This window comes from Dreissena polymorpha, chromosome 11 (assembly GCF_020536995.1).
Source record: "Dreissena polymorpha isolate Duluth1 chromosome 11, UMN_Dpol_1.0, whole genome shotgun sequence".
NCBI classification, from domain to species: Eukaryota; Metazoa; Mollusca; class Bivalvia; order Myida; family Dreissenidae; genus Dreissena; species Dreissena polymorpha.
Genome location: NC_068365.1, coordinates 19,204,083 through 19,222,081, shown reverse-complemented (window position 1 = coordinate 19,222,081; position 17,999 = coordinate 19,204,083). Strand labels below are relative to the sequence as shown.

Below are 17,999 nucleotides of genomic sequence, written 5' to 3'. Positions count from 1 at the left end.
TAATCGGACTTACACCTACAATAAAACCAATCTCATCAGAAAACGAACAATGAAGGATATAGTATTTTTTTACTGTATGCCGATGCTTAAACTATATTCGGATATTTGTCTTATAAATTGCAACAACTTCACCAACACAGTTTTTCTACCGGAGCAACCTTGCAAACAAACAATATGTTCAATGCTACACGCATCATATATTGAGAATGGCATTAGCGTAGCGGAGAGAGCATCCGCCTTTCATGAGACAGACTTTGCTCTAATCTCCTCTTGGGCTCGATTCTTAATTGACTGCATTCGATGAGAACTGTATTCATGATATTGCCAACCCGTTTAGCCTCATTTATATCCCATACACCAACTGTGACGTGGCACTTTTAAAATAAGTCATATAATCTACCAACAAAAAGTTAAGTACTACACAATCATTTTCCAAATAATGCTTTGTCACTGTTTGCAGAAAATACAACACACGTCATATGTCATAATTTGCACAAATACTTTGATAAAGATCAAAATTAATTCTTTGCAATGACCTCTTCTTTAAATTGAAAGTGGAAAAAGTTAGAGAATGAGTTTAATATAATACTTTAAAATGTCTATTAATTTATATTAAATAAGCTGGAGTAAGTTTATTTGCAAACAACAGTCGGTTATCAAAGTGATCAATAAAATTTACTTAATTTATGTTATACATAATCAATCTTAGTCAGTATTTGTCCAAAACTGACACGTCACGTGTATTTAAGTAAGCATCATAATAAACATCTGCACATAATAGCGGGAGTAGGAGATCTCAAGGAATAAGTTGGTTCTTATTGATCTTACTAGCAGGTCGATTTTTTTTAAAGATATAGAGAATAATAGGTCAGTGTTGATTATAGATAAGGTTTATCATGCGAGGCTTAGGAAACAAAAAGCGCAAGCCTTGGCTAGTGCTTTTTCGTTTTCGTGCCGAGTGTTTGTCGTACTTTGATAATGACTGTAGTTTAACCAAGGTTAGTGTATTACTCCGCGTTCCAAAAATAACCGCTGATCAAATAATCATTTTTTTAAATCAGAATATCGTTCTACAAAGAGTCGAGCGTTATTAATTACAATTTTAATCATATTCAATTGCAAATCTTAAAGTTTTATAATATCAATATGACATTAAGTTGTTATATACAAGGAACTACATTTGTTTACAACGAAGCCTAACACAACACACAATTCACTTTCGATATCAAACTATCAACTCGATCATGGTGCGAAAGATTTGCTTCTTTGTTATATTATGTGGTTATTTCGTGACGAAATAACAAAGATAACTCGGATTTAAGCTTATTATATACAGTAACATTTTGAATGTGGAAAGTGGCACCAAAGAATTGTGAGGCAAAGTTGTTCGAACTTGAGAAAGCCATCTGCTGGTGAAGTGACTGGGTGCGGCAAACATCCAGAACAACTTGTCCGACGATAGACAGTGGTTGTCTAGGCTGCATTTCGGCCATATTTTCAGTGCATGAAGGTGAACAAGAGGAAGCTGTTGGATTGTTACTGGACTGAGCAAGAATGTTTGAAAACTTTTGCTGCTGTTCAACAGATATGTTGGAATAATTGGTTATGGACTGGACATTTTTGTGCTCTGTTATGGCCATGGTTTCAGTGAGTGGAATGTTTGCATTTCGAAGTTTTTGGACCAGGAATTTGCGAACTGAGTGGTTCGTTATTCTCTTGTGCTCGGGAAAGACGGCTTCTTTTGCCATGGCCTTCAGCATCTGACCTAGCTTGTTGACACCCTATTGTTTAAGCATGAACCACTGGGATGCAGTTTCTTTTGTGCGTATTGCCAGGTAGAAAGGCTGTTTACTTGAAGAAAAATCAGATGGACGCATATCCGAGTACAGCTTGTAAATTAACACAGGATTTCTTGGTCTAGACGATTGTTTTCTACGGTCAAAGGGGAGCAACTCGAACTGACTTCTTCAAAGGGGAGCAACAACAACAGAACCTATTTGCAACATAGTGTTAAATTTACTTAATACTAGAGGTTTATGACAATGAATGACGACAAACACGTTTTTTACTACTTTTCCTTGCTTTAAGGTCATTAAGATTGACAAACATTTAAGATTGTTTTTATTATTGATGCACTTGGCAAATAAAGGTGACGAGGTGCGTGGGAAAAAGTAGTCCCGGTTCGGCAGTTGATGACGTCATTTCGTGCCGTTGATTATAGCCTTGCCGTTTACTATTGATGAAATTTAATAAATACGGCTTTAATCAACCGAATTCGCTAAGAAAGTGGGATAAAAGTAGCTTTACGACTTACAGTTATAATTAAAATATAAATTATAGCATCGTATTTCCTAACTCGACATGCTGTATCCATTTCAATATTTATTTATTTTCTAAAAACAATAGCACGTTTTCGTTTTAAATATTCGATCTTAAACGTTCTCAATATTGTTGATTTAAATCATAATCGTAAATCTATCTCAGATTAAATGTGTATTTTGACATTATAAATATTTTAACCTTTCAACTTCACAGAATTCACAAAAATTTAGGTCGAAATTATAATATTAGTAATTTCAAAACTAACATGTGTTTATTTAATTGCATTTTATAAGACTTATGTGGAAACAATGCTCACTTGAATTACTATTTGAATGATGTTAACTAAACGAAAAAAATAAAAACAATCAGAAGTAGGAAAATTTAACGAAAATAAATCAAAACTTCACATACGACGTTTGGTTTAAACGCCAGGAAAATACATTAATTTCAGTGCAGAAGTGTTGAGGTATAATAATCTTTTTGCTAAGTTTAAAACGAAAAAAACACACTAAATATAGCTATTCTTATTGTTGCTTGACAACATATTGTCGACATATTTTCGACATAAGCGAAACTTCAGAAATAGCAAGACAGTAACATTATTACAGCACGATATCCGTCTCATTGACGGCGATGGACCGATAGCACAAGTCTGACCAAGCGCCAAAGCATAAGACACAGCAAACCATTAAATGCTCAAAAAGAACACAACTGTGGTTATCGAATGGGAACGGTCAATGCACATAGGGTGTATACACATATTTAATGAGGAGCCCGAAACACAGAAAACACGTAGTATTTAATGTGTCGATATTTTAAATATTTTCATCCTGCACGAGGACCTTAAGCTGATCGACTTTCATTGACAATAATCTGGAGAGGCTAACGACACAAGCAAATACCAGGATTTTTTTTACGCATGAATCCAAGAGTCGATGTATATACACCAATATAGGAAGTTTAATGGTTAATGATATACGGTGTGCTTCTTTCATAATCTTTAATATGTTGGGACAATTATTTTCTGAGACAATAGTTTCAACATTTGTAAGATAAACAACTGATATCAAAGTTATTGTATTAAGTATTGTATTAATTGATTTAATAAACTACATATGTCGGCCTGGGTTAAATGTGCATGCGATTATTCTATATACTCTTCCACACAACCTACTTTCTAAAAACTAAATATAATTAGTATACCGGTGCTCATGACTGAAACAATAAGAATCAATACAATAGTTTAGACTCTGTCTACTTAAAATGATCATGACCAGTTATTGAACAAGATACATAAATGACTACTAAAAGTCTGTAAATCAGTCAGTCCGGCAGTCCGTCTCATTTTTCTTGCAGCGCTACTCCTACTTACAGCTAAAGTGCTGCAGCGTTTATCATAATCATTTCGCTGTTAAATTGTTTGTAAGGATATATAACCAGTTGTAGCTTTGGTAATTTTAAGTTGTTGCTGCGCAATTCCTCATTCATTTCACATGTGCCTGTCACCATGCGAATTTATCCATACCTTCTCGGTATGATGAACTGTGGTAGTACATGTTGCCTGAAATCTATGTATATGTTTACCTGTTTATGTATGTTATGTATATATATGTAGTATTGTATCATGATTAATAATTGCATTATTAATAAAATAATTAAAGCAATGAATGTTTATCGCAACTGTCCAATATGTTGTAATACCATTAAATAACTAAAGTACATAATGGCATTCAAGCAAAATCTGTCTCATGAAAAGCGGAAGCCCTACATATTATATACGAATTAAGTCTGGCATAAATCGGGCATAAATTTATGGCCTAAGAACTTTATAGTAGTTTTCCCGAAGTGTTTCGCCACAGACGTCTTATTTCATAATATGCGCAATTATTTGAATAATAATAAATATAAATGACATTTGGACAGTAGAAAAATTGAAAGAAAGAGTTGTATATTATACTTTTAATTTGTGCATAGTTATATCAAATAAGCTAAAGTAACTTGTTTTAATAACAGTCAGGAAATATAGTGAACAATAACATATACAATAAAATATACATTATTTATGATATTCATTAACTAAATCAGTCATTCTTTGCAATATGCCGAAACTGACACATTTTCAGGTATTTAAATTAGTACCATAATGTTCGACTATGGGACGTATGAACACATCTGCACATAATAGCGGGAGTATTCCGAAAAAGGAAAAATGTTTCGATAAAATGGTTTTTCTCGAACAGAGTATGTTTTAGGTGATTTCTATAACAATTGTAAATAACATTGTAAGTTTATGCGGGATTACTACCAGGCATTTATCAAACATTCGATTTGATATTGAATAAGCTCAAAACATTGGTTTGGTAGCTACGCCCGCGATTAAGCTTTGTTATAAACGCGGGAACATTGGTGAAAAATCTATGTATTTAAATCTAACAATCGTGTATAGATGGTTTGGGGGATATAAGTAAAGCAAAACCGTGTTGACAATATCATAAATACGATACTCAGCTAATGCAGTCAAATAAGAAAGTATAATAGTGTACTTATAACACAAACAATATTCGACTTTACGTTGTTGCCGTTTGAGAGGGTGATTAGTGTGGTAGGAAAGATAATCACTTTTCGTTAAGTGATTGAACAATTAATATTGTTTTGTCATCTGTGCCGAATTTAATTCGTATAGCATTAAATAATTTATTTTAAAATTATTTTCATTTTTTTTTGTATATATATACAGCACATTTGTCAATACCATTTTAGGAATAATGCGGGTCTACTGGCGGACAATTCCTCAGACATTCGATTGGATATTGAATGACCTCAAAACATGGGTTTCGTAGCCACGCCCGCAAAAGATTTGTAATATACGCGGATACCTTGGCGAATATAGACAGAGGACAATTAAATAGAAAGGAGAGTTAACCGATTTACCTGCGCCTGATTATTTGTATTTTAATTAATTTTGAGTTGTATCAAACTCATTTATAATAACGCGCGTACCAGGATAGAGAATAAAGACAGTCTCCTATATGATGAGCTTTAACAAACCGGTGTTATCTCGGAAATTATAAAATATAAGACACGGAGTATATTTTGGTAATTTTCTTCAGAAATATCAATAGATTCGCGTTTACACTGCCAATCAATGTGTTAATTGTAAGCACCGGATAATAATTTAGTTAAAGCTGTAAACAAATGTCAGGAAAATATAAATGAGCCCAAAACACTCATTAGTAAACTCAACGAATGCGATACTCATAGAACGCAGACAAAAAAACATAATAATTATTTTGGCGTATTGTTTATTTGAATGATATTGGTTTCACCAATGGTTTATGGAAAGCTATTCTTAAAAAAGACTATGACTATTCGTTACGTACATGGATAATTTAAGTGTTTTGCCGTGAATGCCCAAGTCCTCAAACTTATTAAAATAAATTGTATTTATATTTGCAATGTTTGTATTCATGTAGATTTATTGATTGATATCTTTATAAGTCGACATATATTGGAAGATACATAGAATATATTTATAAGTGGACCCATAATAAGCTTGTTTTGTGCATTAATACGGGTCTTCTGCGTGAGAGTCTGATCTTCTAACCTAGACTCATTCCTAAGAATTATGAAGTTATATCTCGTCAGCCTTGGAACAACGAAGTAAAATTGATTAGTCAGTTTCGCTATCATGTGATAATTTCACAACAACAAACGAAAAGTTATACATATACGAAATGCGTCTTGAGACGGTTTAATAATGTGTCGAAAATGTAATTTCAGTAAGTTGTATTTTATTGTTGTCTTTTCAAACTTGTTTGTCTCGTTTTTCATTTCTTCGACAAATCAGCGTTAATGTTGTTCGCTTGTAAACTGCATGTTTCATAAGCTCTAATTGTAAGATCTAAAGAAAAGACCATACATTAATGATATATAGAGTTTTAAAAACAAAACTAAAATGAAACGTATTTGTGCGAGTTTATGTGCATATTCCTTTAATTTACAAGTACTATTTGATAGTTTTACATTATACATGTGTCTTTTTACAGCATGCTGAAAATAATGAAATCCAGGTTAATATAAACTTAACTAGCGATAGTATCGGTTTGCATAGAATTTCAGTTTCATTCTAGACATATGGCCGGCAGAGCAAGCTAATATAAGAATACGTCATTGAGCTGTAATGAACGAGCTTTCATTCAGTCCAATGAGCTCACACAAAGGAATTCGACGTCTAAATATGTATCGCACATGAATGTTTAAATGCTACGTTTGCTCCCTAAAAGAGACCTGCTTTTACTAAAAGTCACTTTTAATAATATTATGTGAACTTTTTGCAGAATATTACAGCAGAATGGCTGATCTGTTTTTTAACAAAGCAGCAGTGTTTAAGGTTATGTTGCAATTTACATAAATATTAACTTTTCATTCACATCAATCTGTACATGCAAAATTATACTCTGTGAATATGGTCAGTTTTTACCCTAAGTTCATAATTAAAACATTAGTTGTATATTGCCGCTTTACAGTGATTAATACCTAGATTAAAAACTGCTTGACCCTCTTATTTTTGCAATAAGATGTTTTGGTCATTTTATCTTAAAACAACATATTAATGATGCGACCTCCAGTTGAGACTACAACGGCCGACGGAAACTTTGCGAAACCAAATTTTCGCAAACTTTATAACCTTTTTAAGATTTGCATATTTGAGATAACAAATGCAGTAAAAGGCTTATTTTGATAAACGATAGATTATTTCGGCTTAAAAGTACGTTTTTGTTTCACCATGTTAATTATGTCCATTAAGTCCCGCATTAATCCTAAATTAGCCTTCCCATGGGATTTTTGAGGTTTTCATATGGGATTTATCCCACTTTCTGCATGGGAAAAATACGCCTAAAAATGTCCGATGGGAAGACGGAAAAATCCCATGAGAATGGCTATTACGAACAAAATTAATCAAAGAAATGAAAATTGTATATAAAACCATCAATAAATGATCACACGAAGCATTTAATTTCATGCTTCATCTAAAATATGCACATCTTAAAAGAATAACTTACTTACCATTAAAATCGTCATTAGAAGGCATCTCATGAGAAGGGGATCTTAGTGTACTTGTTGTTGTGGTTACGTTATTGGCGGCCTGAGCATCTTGATGTCGATCGTTCAGCAATTCTGTAAGCTGATCGGCTTAATTAAAAATCAAAATTTTATTAATAATTCATCGACATATGATGTGTTAAGTGGGAGTATACATGGACGCGAACACGGTTTAATAGTTTCCAAACCAAAACGTGATGCGATATGAGGAATAATGATAAAATTAAGTTGTTCATATAGAAAGGCAGTCGTTGGCAATTACTGGAACCACAACACGTTAATTATTAAATTAAAGTAATTCAATAAATTTTAATACAGAATACTCTATTTAAAAACTTACTTATTGTATTTACACATATTTTGAAATCTTCTTCATCAAGCTCGACACTTAGTTCAAGATTTTCGTATCCGAGATATGTCCTCAAATTTATTTGAACTGGAAGGAAAGCTTTGGCAATGACACCGTTTATATAGTTTTCGATGAATCCAAGCCAGCCCTCCAGAGACGAAAATCCTATGTATAGCGCCATGCATCCATTCTGAACCATGTTAAGCTTGGTTCCACCTACATAATATTTTTAGTATTTTAATAACTATAACATAAGAAAAACACTCAGTGTATTACAGACTGACGTCGTTTAATTTTACTTTCAAAAACAGTTTCATGTCATCATTTAAGTTAAAGTCGTCTCTGTCTACACAATATACATTTGACAATTTAACAACAGCACTGCACAACAAGCACCTAACCTGTTTAAACCAATCTCACTCTTTCCGATTTGAGTTAAACAAACGGATGAACGTGCAAAACATTAGGTGGTCAGACTATACAGCAATTGCACATTTTATCACTTACACCATTTTTTGGAATTTCTTGATTATTTATCAGATGACTTCGTCATCATTATAATAACAAGTAAATAAATCATTTTAAACATGTCCTAAACAACCTTTGATTTAATCCTTTATTTGATTAATTATTAGTAAACGAGTAATATCGCTCTAAAGTTAAAAATCACCAAATGACTCAAATCACACTTACTTTTAAAGCATTACAATTTTCATCGCAATGTAACTTGCACTAATTAATAATCAGTTTCTGGTTGCTCGGTATATGATATATATCATTTTTTGCTCTCATTACAGGGGGGGGGGGCACATAAGACGCATTGATATTCCATAATATGTAATGAATGTCTTCAAATATTCATCCATTTCCGAAATCGAGTCTTGTCAACATCCCATAGGCTAAACAGGGTTACTGGTCGCGTCTTATCACGCATATGTAACTAGTTATAAAATTGTTTAATAGTAGTAAGAGAGATAGTTTAGCACATCAAACGTTTGTTATATGTGATGTGAAATATGTTTAAATATGAGTGACACGTTCGGTACGAACTGGTGTTAAAAAAAAATGGCTTCTTTTACGATTGTTAAGTCGTCTCATTGCCTACCCAAGCATTTTTATCAAATCCGAATAAACATGCAACTAACTATTTGTCGATCCGATTGTCCTAATGGAAGAATAAAACCACAAATTCGATATTGTTCGAATAGTTCTATGTGCAAGTGAAACATGATAAAACACTACGTGTAATATAAGTGTCAGAGCGTATTGTATGAATGTTTCCATTGGAAGAATATAGAAAATGATATCTAACAACAGCGATTTAAAAAAAAAAGATGAACAAAACGTTTTGCGTTAGAATTACATTTCATTTAAGCCAAATAAATAAGCATAATAACTTAGAATTAATAGTATACGTTTACTAAGTTTACACACCTGTCAACCACACATTAAATGCTTGGTCAAGAAGTTTCTGCAGGTCAGTTAGGCTTCTTCCCTCTCTTATTTCATTGGCGGATTGCACCAGTAAATCTGACACAAGTTCTTCCCCATGTTCAGTCCGTATGTTGACATAAAGTCTTGATTCTGGTATAAATTTGAGTTATTTATATGTTAATATGAAATGTGTGTATTATTTTAAATTTTTCGAATGAAATTCTGCTAAATTATTATTACGGTATGTATTGTGTTTGATTATTCTATTTCGTTGATTATAGAAACCATAAAAAAAATACAACATTTACCTGGTACGTTGACTGTTTTGCTTTGAACCAATTCACTCAGTACCTCTTGCATTCTTTTAAACCCTGAAACATGTTACTTATAACATTTTACGAACTACTAAAAGAGCTCAAGGACACCTTTATCTTCAAAAGTATGTTTATTAAGCATTTAAGATTTCATAAGGACATTCATGATCGTACCACCGTAATAGTTATACTTTACACTGTTCCTTTTCCTGGATGTTTCGCTTAGCAAAACGTTAAGTATATGAAGAAGAATGATGAAGAACAGCCTTGCGTAATAACATAAGAGTCGAAACAATTCGTTTGAGTAATCATTAAAGTGCCCCCATATACATTATTTCAATTAATCAAAATGGCAAATGTTATAAAGAAAATTCACGGGCAGACGTCTGCAAAAGGCAAAAAAATATATATGCATGTTTGTAAGCTGTGTTATTTTATGTATAATATTGTACATGTCATTGATTTTATGTATAATATTGTACATGTGATTGATTCAAACAAACTTTGAAACTCCTATAAAAAGTCTGATAGAAAGTTGAAACCGTGTATATTTTCCTAATAAAATTGCAAGCTTAAGAATGATGATGTGGGACATTTGGAGATAACCACATACAAAATAAATGAACTTAAGAGTCTCTAATCAAGTGCGCTCGCGGGCAAAACACGCGGATCCTTTCAAACACAACGTTGTCCAGAAATTCTGACCAATCTTTGTTAGAAAATTTATTTATAGAGCCATGATTCAGCTACCGAATGAGTTGCTTCATGGATGACAACCATAGAATCCCACAGTACCATACCAGTTTGTTATGGACATATTGTTTATACATTGGTGAAGGTTTTACTATAAATTCTATCTTGAGTTTGATGATTAATGAGTCAGTAAAACATATATTTTCATTGTAGTTACACCACCTATTACTTTCAAACAAGATTTGGTTTAAGTTTGAACAATGCGCAGAAGACACTTAACGCTTTGTGTACACACACGAACAAACAAACATCTGTTTACAAAGGCTCATTGAGTGTTGTGGCTATATCAACAAAGTGTTTGTCGAGATATTCTAAGAAAGTAATAGGTATTCAATACTATGAGGTGTATCATCATATAGCATACGTAATTAAAGACCATCTGGACATTACAGTTACGATGTTGTTACGCTTGCTAAATACTTCAATTATTAAAAACAATGGTTGTTTGTTACTTATAAAAATATTAGGCTTTGCTGAACCAATTCAGGCTAAGTTGTTGTTTCCGTGTACCGCGGTTTAAGAGCATACTTCGATCAACAACGTTGTGTAGTATTTACTAGAGGTTTTAATTGTTAAAAGTATTGTTAAAACGACACGGCTCATAATTGTAAAATATAGGTATGACTTTAAGAAACAATAAAATTGTAATTCTGATCAATCAACATCACGTAAAACTTCGTATGCATTATTATTTTTTACTCGTATGGGAATATGCGTGAATTTCCTGTGACCAACGCCAATGATGCTTTTAATGACGAGGCAGTTTGGCCATATTGTTGAATTCATCGAAATCACAGGTGGTTAGCGTTTGGCTATGATATTAATTAGTGAAAACATCATTTTGAATGATAAATTATCATATCATAACAAAAATTAACTTTTCTGAAAATAAAAAAAAACCACTATCAAATATGTATATAACAAGGTATCCAACTCGAAATCACCCGAAAACGGGCTGCATCGTTTTGAACAGCCATTACGTCATCAATTTTGCAGCGATTTTCATGAATCCGGTCTTACTCAACGCAGAAATGAATTTCCTTTCTGGAAATGTATATATCTTGTTATATTTCTACAAATGCTGAGTCAAATTTTAAGAAATAACACGATACACAATTCACTTGTCCTACTTTACAATGATCAGACCGTATTTATTAATGAAATCTCCAGTTGTAAAGACACACCTTCGCATTGGACCAATGAAATCACTCGTGTGTTTAAAATGTCATTTAGTTTAAATGTATGTAAACAAAGGTTTCAAACGGCGCTGGACAGTTAGTTTTGATGCATAATAAAACGGCAAGCAAGAATGTTTTCGATCGATGCTAACTGGGTCACGCGAGTTGTGTATCATGTTATTTCTTAAAAGTTGACCCAGTATTTGTACAAATAATGCAAGACATGTACATTTCCAGAAAGGAAATTCATTTATGCGTTGAATAAGACCAAAATCGTGAAAATCGCTGCAAAATTGATGAAGTAATGGCTGTTCAAAACGATGCACCCCGTTTTTGGGTGATTTCGAGTTGGATACCTTATTATATATATATTTGATAGTAAAAATTTATTTTTCAGAAAAGTTGATTATTCGTTTTAATATGATAATTTATCATTCAAAATGATGTTTTCACTAATTAATATCATAGCCACACGCTAACCACCTGTGATCGAAATTATTGAATGTTAATTTTTCGGTGGGAAAATTAAAAGTTAATTTGCGAATAGCATTACAGCATGGTAACAGCGCCGTATTGCTTGAATTGTGTACCATAAATAGAATTAGTGGATAGATGTAATCTGTTGATTTAACTGTATTAATTTTCATTTAATAATGATGCATTCCACCAGTATTGACACTTTGCTTTTCATAACTTTAATAAGTAGCACACTTGTAATACATGCCAAAAGTACAAATAAGGAAGGGCACATAGCGATTTCAAGGTCAAAATATCTAAAAAAACGAAGTAAGTCTAGCATTTGATCTTATTCCGTTTATACCATGATATTGCATTAAGATGGCATTGACAGTTTGTTTTAATTGTTTATTGAATTTAGACATGGCGACAATGTATGAATCATTCCAATTGTAATTTCAAGAAAAGGTATTAACGGTTATAAAACTAAAACAATACCTTCATGCAGTTTCGCATCAATTCCTCTAAAACCTGATTGCATGTCCTGTAATAGAAATCACACATTTATTTAGTATGAAGTATATAAAAGCAGCGACATCGACTATATAATGATAATCGCTTTACAATTCACAATTTATTGATACATAACGTAACATTACACTTGCATGTGAAATCTGGTCCATTTTTCTATTCATGGTATCAAGGTCATAGATGACACTTCTCTGGTGATTAAGAAATGTTTTGTTTTTCATGTGTTCTTCTTGTAATTTTAACATATGTTTCTCTATGGCGTTTAGTCGGTCATCAAGTGCCCGCGTGTGTTCTAATTGAACACGTTGTAGTTGAGCAATGTCACATTTTAAATCTTGTATGTTGTCTTGTTGTTCAGTTAAAATCTGTAATTCTCTAATAGCCACAAGCGTTTCTGTCCTTGCAGTAACTTCGTCTTCAATTGTAAGTCTGCTGATGTCCTGTTTTATCTAGCAAGATTACAAAACGAACACAAACACATATACTTAAACTTTACCACTGTTTGTAATAATTACGTGGTTATGTACTTGCAAATGTTTATTCAATGCTTAAATATTAATGATTTATACTGATTACATCTCCAGTAATTAACATAAAACTCCCACACTTCAATCAAATGTATGTTAACGTAAAATACAATATTTGTAACATATAGAAAATAAATTCGTTGTAATTATTTATTGACATTTGTTTTATATTTTTTTAGATTACACTTACGTTTTCTAAGTTTTTCAATTCATCTTTAACTTCTGGAAAACAAAATATGTGCAGGTTCAATGCATCTTCCATCTTGCTGAGGTACATGTGAACATCCGCAGAAGAAATCTTCAGTGTTCCCGAATGAAACACCAAGTTTCGGATATCTTTAATCTGATTAATACGAGCATATGTATGTTATTGAGGTTACAATATCGCATAATTGTCAATCTTGAATTAAAATCATAATACTTTACAATAATATCCCGGATGTATTTATTATGTTCAAGTTAAATCATAAGTAAAGCATCGAATGTTTTGTGTGTGTTTTTTTAATGTAATAATTTTGTGTTAAATATGTGTAGTACATTTCTATTTACAACATTGGCACTTATACTACATAATCTACACATCAATTATTAGAAGTATTGTTTGAAAAGCTGTCTTACACATTTCTTAACATGACGTCCATGTGAGAATCCCAACAATTATATATTATTATCGTAACTCTATGTTATGTATTTCAATATAATGTTGGGGATTTTGCATATATGTGTAAAGTCGTAATTTAGTATTTTCAAAGATAAAATAATTGACATATTACCCTCGTAACAATACTAGTAAGCAGGTGAGAAAACAGGCAATAACATTCCAAAACTATATTTGACATTATCGCTAAGTAAGGAAGTACGGATGAATCAAAAGAATTATCGTTGTCGTGATCATATTATTCATGGACCGTGCTCTGTAAAAAGGGGGGTTTAATGAATGTGCGTAAAGTGTAGTCCCAGAATAGCCTGTGCAGCACCACAGGCTAATCAGGGATGACACTTTCCACTTTTATGATATTTTATGTTTCAAGTAAGTCTCTTCTTAGCAAAAATCAATTTTAGGCGACAAGTGTGGTCCCTTGTAAGTCTGTGCGGACTAGAAATGATGTGAATGCTGTTTATGTATATCAACTGTTGAGTACCTTTGCAATGATTTTCTAGTTAGACAGTTGTGCTTAATTAAATTGGTTCAGAAAATTGCACTTACATTCAACAACGCAACTATAAATTGTACGTTTGAATGTGTATATGATTACAAATCCTAATATTGAATAATAAAGTGCATTAAAATAATAAATGTCTCTGAATGTAAACATAAAATGTAAGGGGAAAAATAAATGTATGTTAAAGCTTACAGCAGGCATTTGTAAAATCTTCACGCGTTAACTTTCTCTTGGTTCAGTATCGGCGAATGGAATGTTGCTCATCTACATTTTGATTACTTTAGTGTTATTTAACGTAACATATGATAATGTGTGTGACAGTATAGAACTTGACTGCATGTATCGGTTCTTATATGCACATTTTATAAATATTATGATTTAAAGGGACCTTTTGAAGATTGACGAAGTGACACGTTAAACAATTAAGGTGTATTTATAAACGTCAACTATTGCTACAAAGATAGATTTATACTTTAAATGCTTTTCAATGAAAACGTCATTATACGTTGAAATTTTGAGGAAAAAAATTATAATGCCAAACGATGACAATGTGTAATGTGTATGTTCTTAACAGTCACAAAGCTGATAACACTTGAAGTAAAAAAAATAATATAGCAAATGCCGATATATCCTGGTGGTTAAGATTGTTGAAGCAATGTTTATAGTTTTTTTCCGGTTATATAATTGAATAGTTTTAACTTAAATGCTTGAATTTTCCAATTATGTTTTTGTTTCTCAGAAATGGGCAGTTCAGGTATTGTGATTTGTATGGTCCAGGTTATGAAACAAGGTTGAATCATTTTGAATTGACTGTTCCAATGCGCAGAAACCAGTGTTTATCATTTAGTGTACGTTTGTTTTGTTATGTGTATTATTCTGTCTTGTATTTTTGCATATTATTTTATGTCATTTACACACACTAAATCATCAACAACGAATGATGGTAAGGTTTTTTATTACTATGATGTTGTCGGACGTTCATTAATTTGATATTTTATGTAATAATCATTTTTTGCAACATTAATATTTATTAAAACATGCCCTCTCTCAATATATCAAGTTGTCTTCTATTTAAAATGATTTAAACATACCTTCTCTAGATATTTTAAGTTGTCTCCCAATTCGCATCTCAAACGAGAATTATTGATACATATTTGGATCAATGCTGTAATATCAGCATCAGAAATATTCGTCTTGGATTCGTATCCGCGTGTTGAAATGAAGGATTTCATAATTTCCCATGGTCCACGCTGTTTATCTGACCACATTTCCGAATTAGTATTCGACCAGTTTGGGTCATTCTGGACATGGTCATCTTTTATAAGATCATAGATTATCCCGCAAGTTCCTTCACTGCAGCTGATTTTTCCCTGTCGTCTGCAATCGCATTTCAATTTGGCTTTTGCATATTTACAAGGTATTTTCGATGAGTGGTACGGCTCAAGTGTTTTAATATGGCATCTTGTGCACGTATAACCAGATCGACCACAAATGGTTTCTAAATCATTTAAATATTGTGTATGTAGTTCGGCACATTTCTGTTTTAAGAATGGCAGAATGCCGGATTTAACGCATCGTAGAGCTAGAATGGTTTTCACGAAATTCCGTGTACCTTCGTCTTTCAATTCTTCATTCATTTTTCAACATGGGCTGAAAGAGGTTCGTGCAATAAAGCAGGTTTTATGATAATCATTAAAAAAATTACAAATGTATACCGTATATATACTTGTGATGGTTGTGTAGGCGCATATGAATAGGGGTTCACCAGTTATTTAGTGTAGTTATGACGTAAACGCTCAATGTGAATATCGTCTTGATGTACAATAATTTGGGTCAACTACTTATCTATTAATTCAAACCTACTTTAACCATACACCCCTTTTGAATAGTATCTGAACGGAAATTAATGGGGAGGGGGGGGTTGTTCTCATGCGTAGTTAAAAAAAGTAACAGAACCTATTGCGAGTATATGGACTCATATGAAAAGGAGTTCATTACTTATTTTATAAAATAACGGCTGTTTAAGTAGTCTCTAAATGTTGACTCGACGAAGTTTGATAGAGGGTCCATTATATGTACTTTGCAATGAAGACCATATAAGCAAACCTAAATGCTTACTGGACGCAGATTTATATAGTCCATTACTTATAAAACCCGCATTAAACCATATAAGCTTCTTCTCAAGATCGACTAAGAGCAGATTAAATAAGTGTAGATTCATTAGTTTTCTAGCGTTATTAAAACCTTCGACGATCGTATGGACACATATCAATAGGGTTCATTTTATGTTAAATAAAATATACAAGAACAGTATACACGCCAACTAAACGTTGACTTCACGCAAAAAAATGCCTGTGCTATGTGTGTATGTAAATACGTGATTTCAGATATATCCTAGAATTAAAAAATGTGTTTGGCATTAGTCAAAGGCTATAATTGACCGAAGAATATTAGAACAAGAGGACTTTAATACATATTCGGTGATGCATATCCCTGTGCATCCACCCAAATCTGAGGGTATTTAGTTTTTCTTTGATAATTGTTGGCGCTTTGTTAACTCCCTCATGAACCTCTGATTCAAATATAACATTTGTTAGTAACTATTAAAGGTTGTTGTACTAATAAGAATTGTATTTGACATTTAACTTAACAAAGACATTGTAACTAATTGCTATTTGTGAAATTGGCATTTCACACAACATAGATAATGTGTCAATGCATAACAGTAAGATTCTTAGTCCGAATAAAAGATTGAATAACACCGCTATTTGGAAAGATTAGTTCCCCTTGTTGCTTTTTCGGCTTTTTGTTGATGTAAATAGCCCGAACAAGCGGCACCTAAAGACTGTCAAATAGGGGACAGTTGAACAGAAGGAAGAACATCTGTATGATGTGATATTTAAAAGTGCACCGTATAGACTATTCCTACAATCTTGAACTTCAAAGTTCATACTAGATTTTAGCGGAAGAACGAATAAATTCAGCGATGACTATAAAATCATTTTCATTAAAATATGAACGAACAACAATTTAAGAAATAGGGTAACGGAAAGTTTACCATGAACATATTTTTATATATGAACCGAATCTTGCAAAAATCACTTCAATAAGGCAAAACACGGCAGGGACTAAGGATAGAAGAAGCGATCCTCGAGTTTTGAACGTTTTTGTACAGATCACGTTTATAATGAATCGTAGCAGATCTAAGACACAAATAAAACAAACTGTTATTTTCTTTTCATTGTTTTTTTAAATTAAATATATAACAAAACAACGTTACAAAACACAATACACGATATTGTAAGTACATTTAACACGCGTAACGTACCAACTTTCTATAAATGGTACACATAAACTTACCTTTCAACTACGACACGTTATAAGCTTCCCCTATTCATTTCATATCCCCTTCGTTTTAACACGAACTGATACTAATATAATTTCATCAAACGACCCATGATTATCGAATAAAATTGATAACATGCAATTGCAAAATCGTATGATATGTTACTATGTCCCTTGGACTTAAAGATACGCATATTGAACAACGCACTCGATCTATGAGCTAGTCGGGTGTTAACAGATAAAAGCAGATATAAACAATCGAGGTAAAATGTTCATAAGATATATATATACAGCGATTGATAAAATACACATCCCGATTTATTTAACGTAGCCAAACATTGTTCTCTTTCTAAAATCCAGATGTTTGTTTAATCATTATTATTTAGTATTTCGAAATAACAACCTATGTAACCCCAGTCACGCGCTATTATCAAAAAGTGTTTATTAGCTAGATGGTTATATCCGTAACAAGCTTAATATTAATCTGAACACTTGTTACATTTAGCTATCATAACTTCATGTAA

At 32.4% G+C, this 17,999-nt stretch overlaps 2 protein-coding genes and 1 long non-coding RNA gene across 3 annotated transcripts in view; all 3 read right to left on the bottom strand.

The window, feature by feature from the left end:
- The window catches only part of LOC127849658 (interferon-inducible GTPase 1-like), a 19,092-nt gene extending 11,114 nt beyond the window's left edge, over positions 1–7,978 (bottom strand). The window contains exons 1-2 of the mRNA XM_052382405.1: positions 7,766–7,978; positions 7,390–7,515 (exon numbers count right to left, since the gene is read on the bottom strand). Coding sequence (XP_052238365.1) covers positions 7,390–7,515; positions 7,766–7,973 — 334 coding nt within the window. The 5' untranslated portion in view covers positions 7,974–7,978. The remainder of the gene's footprint in view (positions 1–7,389; positions 7,516–7,765) is intronic.
- Positions 7,979–9,214: 1,236 nt separating this feature from the next.
- On the bottom strand, positions 9,215–12,456 carry LOC127850609 (uncharacterized). Its single transcript, XR_008035374.1, has 3 exons — positions 12,408–12,456; positions 9,517–9,579; positions 9,215–9,358 (listed from the first exon to the last, which is right to left on the bottom strand). It is a non-coding gene; the product is annotated as an uncharacterized LOC127850609 (long non-coding RNA).
- A 73-nt stretch (positions 12,457–12,529) lies between these two features.
- Positions 12,530–17,539, bottom strand: LOC127849657 (uncharacterized). Its single transcript, XM_052382404.1, has 4 exons — positions 17,491–17,539; positions 15,222–15,780; positions 13,158–13,310; positions 12,530–12,889 (listed from the first exon to the last, which is right to left on the bottom strand). Exons 2-4 carry the CDS (start codon positions 15,765–15,767, stop codon positions 12,530–12,532), a joined length of 1,059 nt encoding a protein of 352 aa, XP_052238364.1. The 5' UTR covers positions 15,768–15,780; positions 17,491–17,539.
- Between the last annotated feature and the right edge of the window lie 460 nt (positions 17,540–17,999).

What these genes read in the sequence shown, in the direction of transcription:
- LOC127849657 (XM_052382404.1), bottom strand. Translation starts at nt 15,767, where the DNA reads ATGAATGAAGAATTGAAAGACGAAGGTACACGGAATTTCGTGAAAACC. An exon ending in ACTTAAAATATCTAGAGAAG is followed by an intron (nt 13,311 to 15,221) that starts GTATGTTTAAAT and finishes CGTATTAATCAG; the next exon opens with ATTAAAGATATCCGAAACTT. An exon ending in AATTGAAAAACTTAGAAAAC is followed by an intron (nt 12,890 to 13,157) that starts GTAAGTGTAATC and finishes TAATCTTGCTAG; the next exon opens with ATAAAACAGGACATCAGCAG.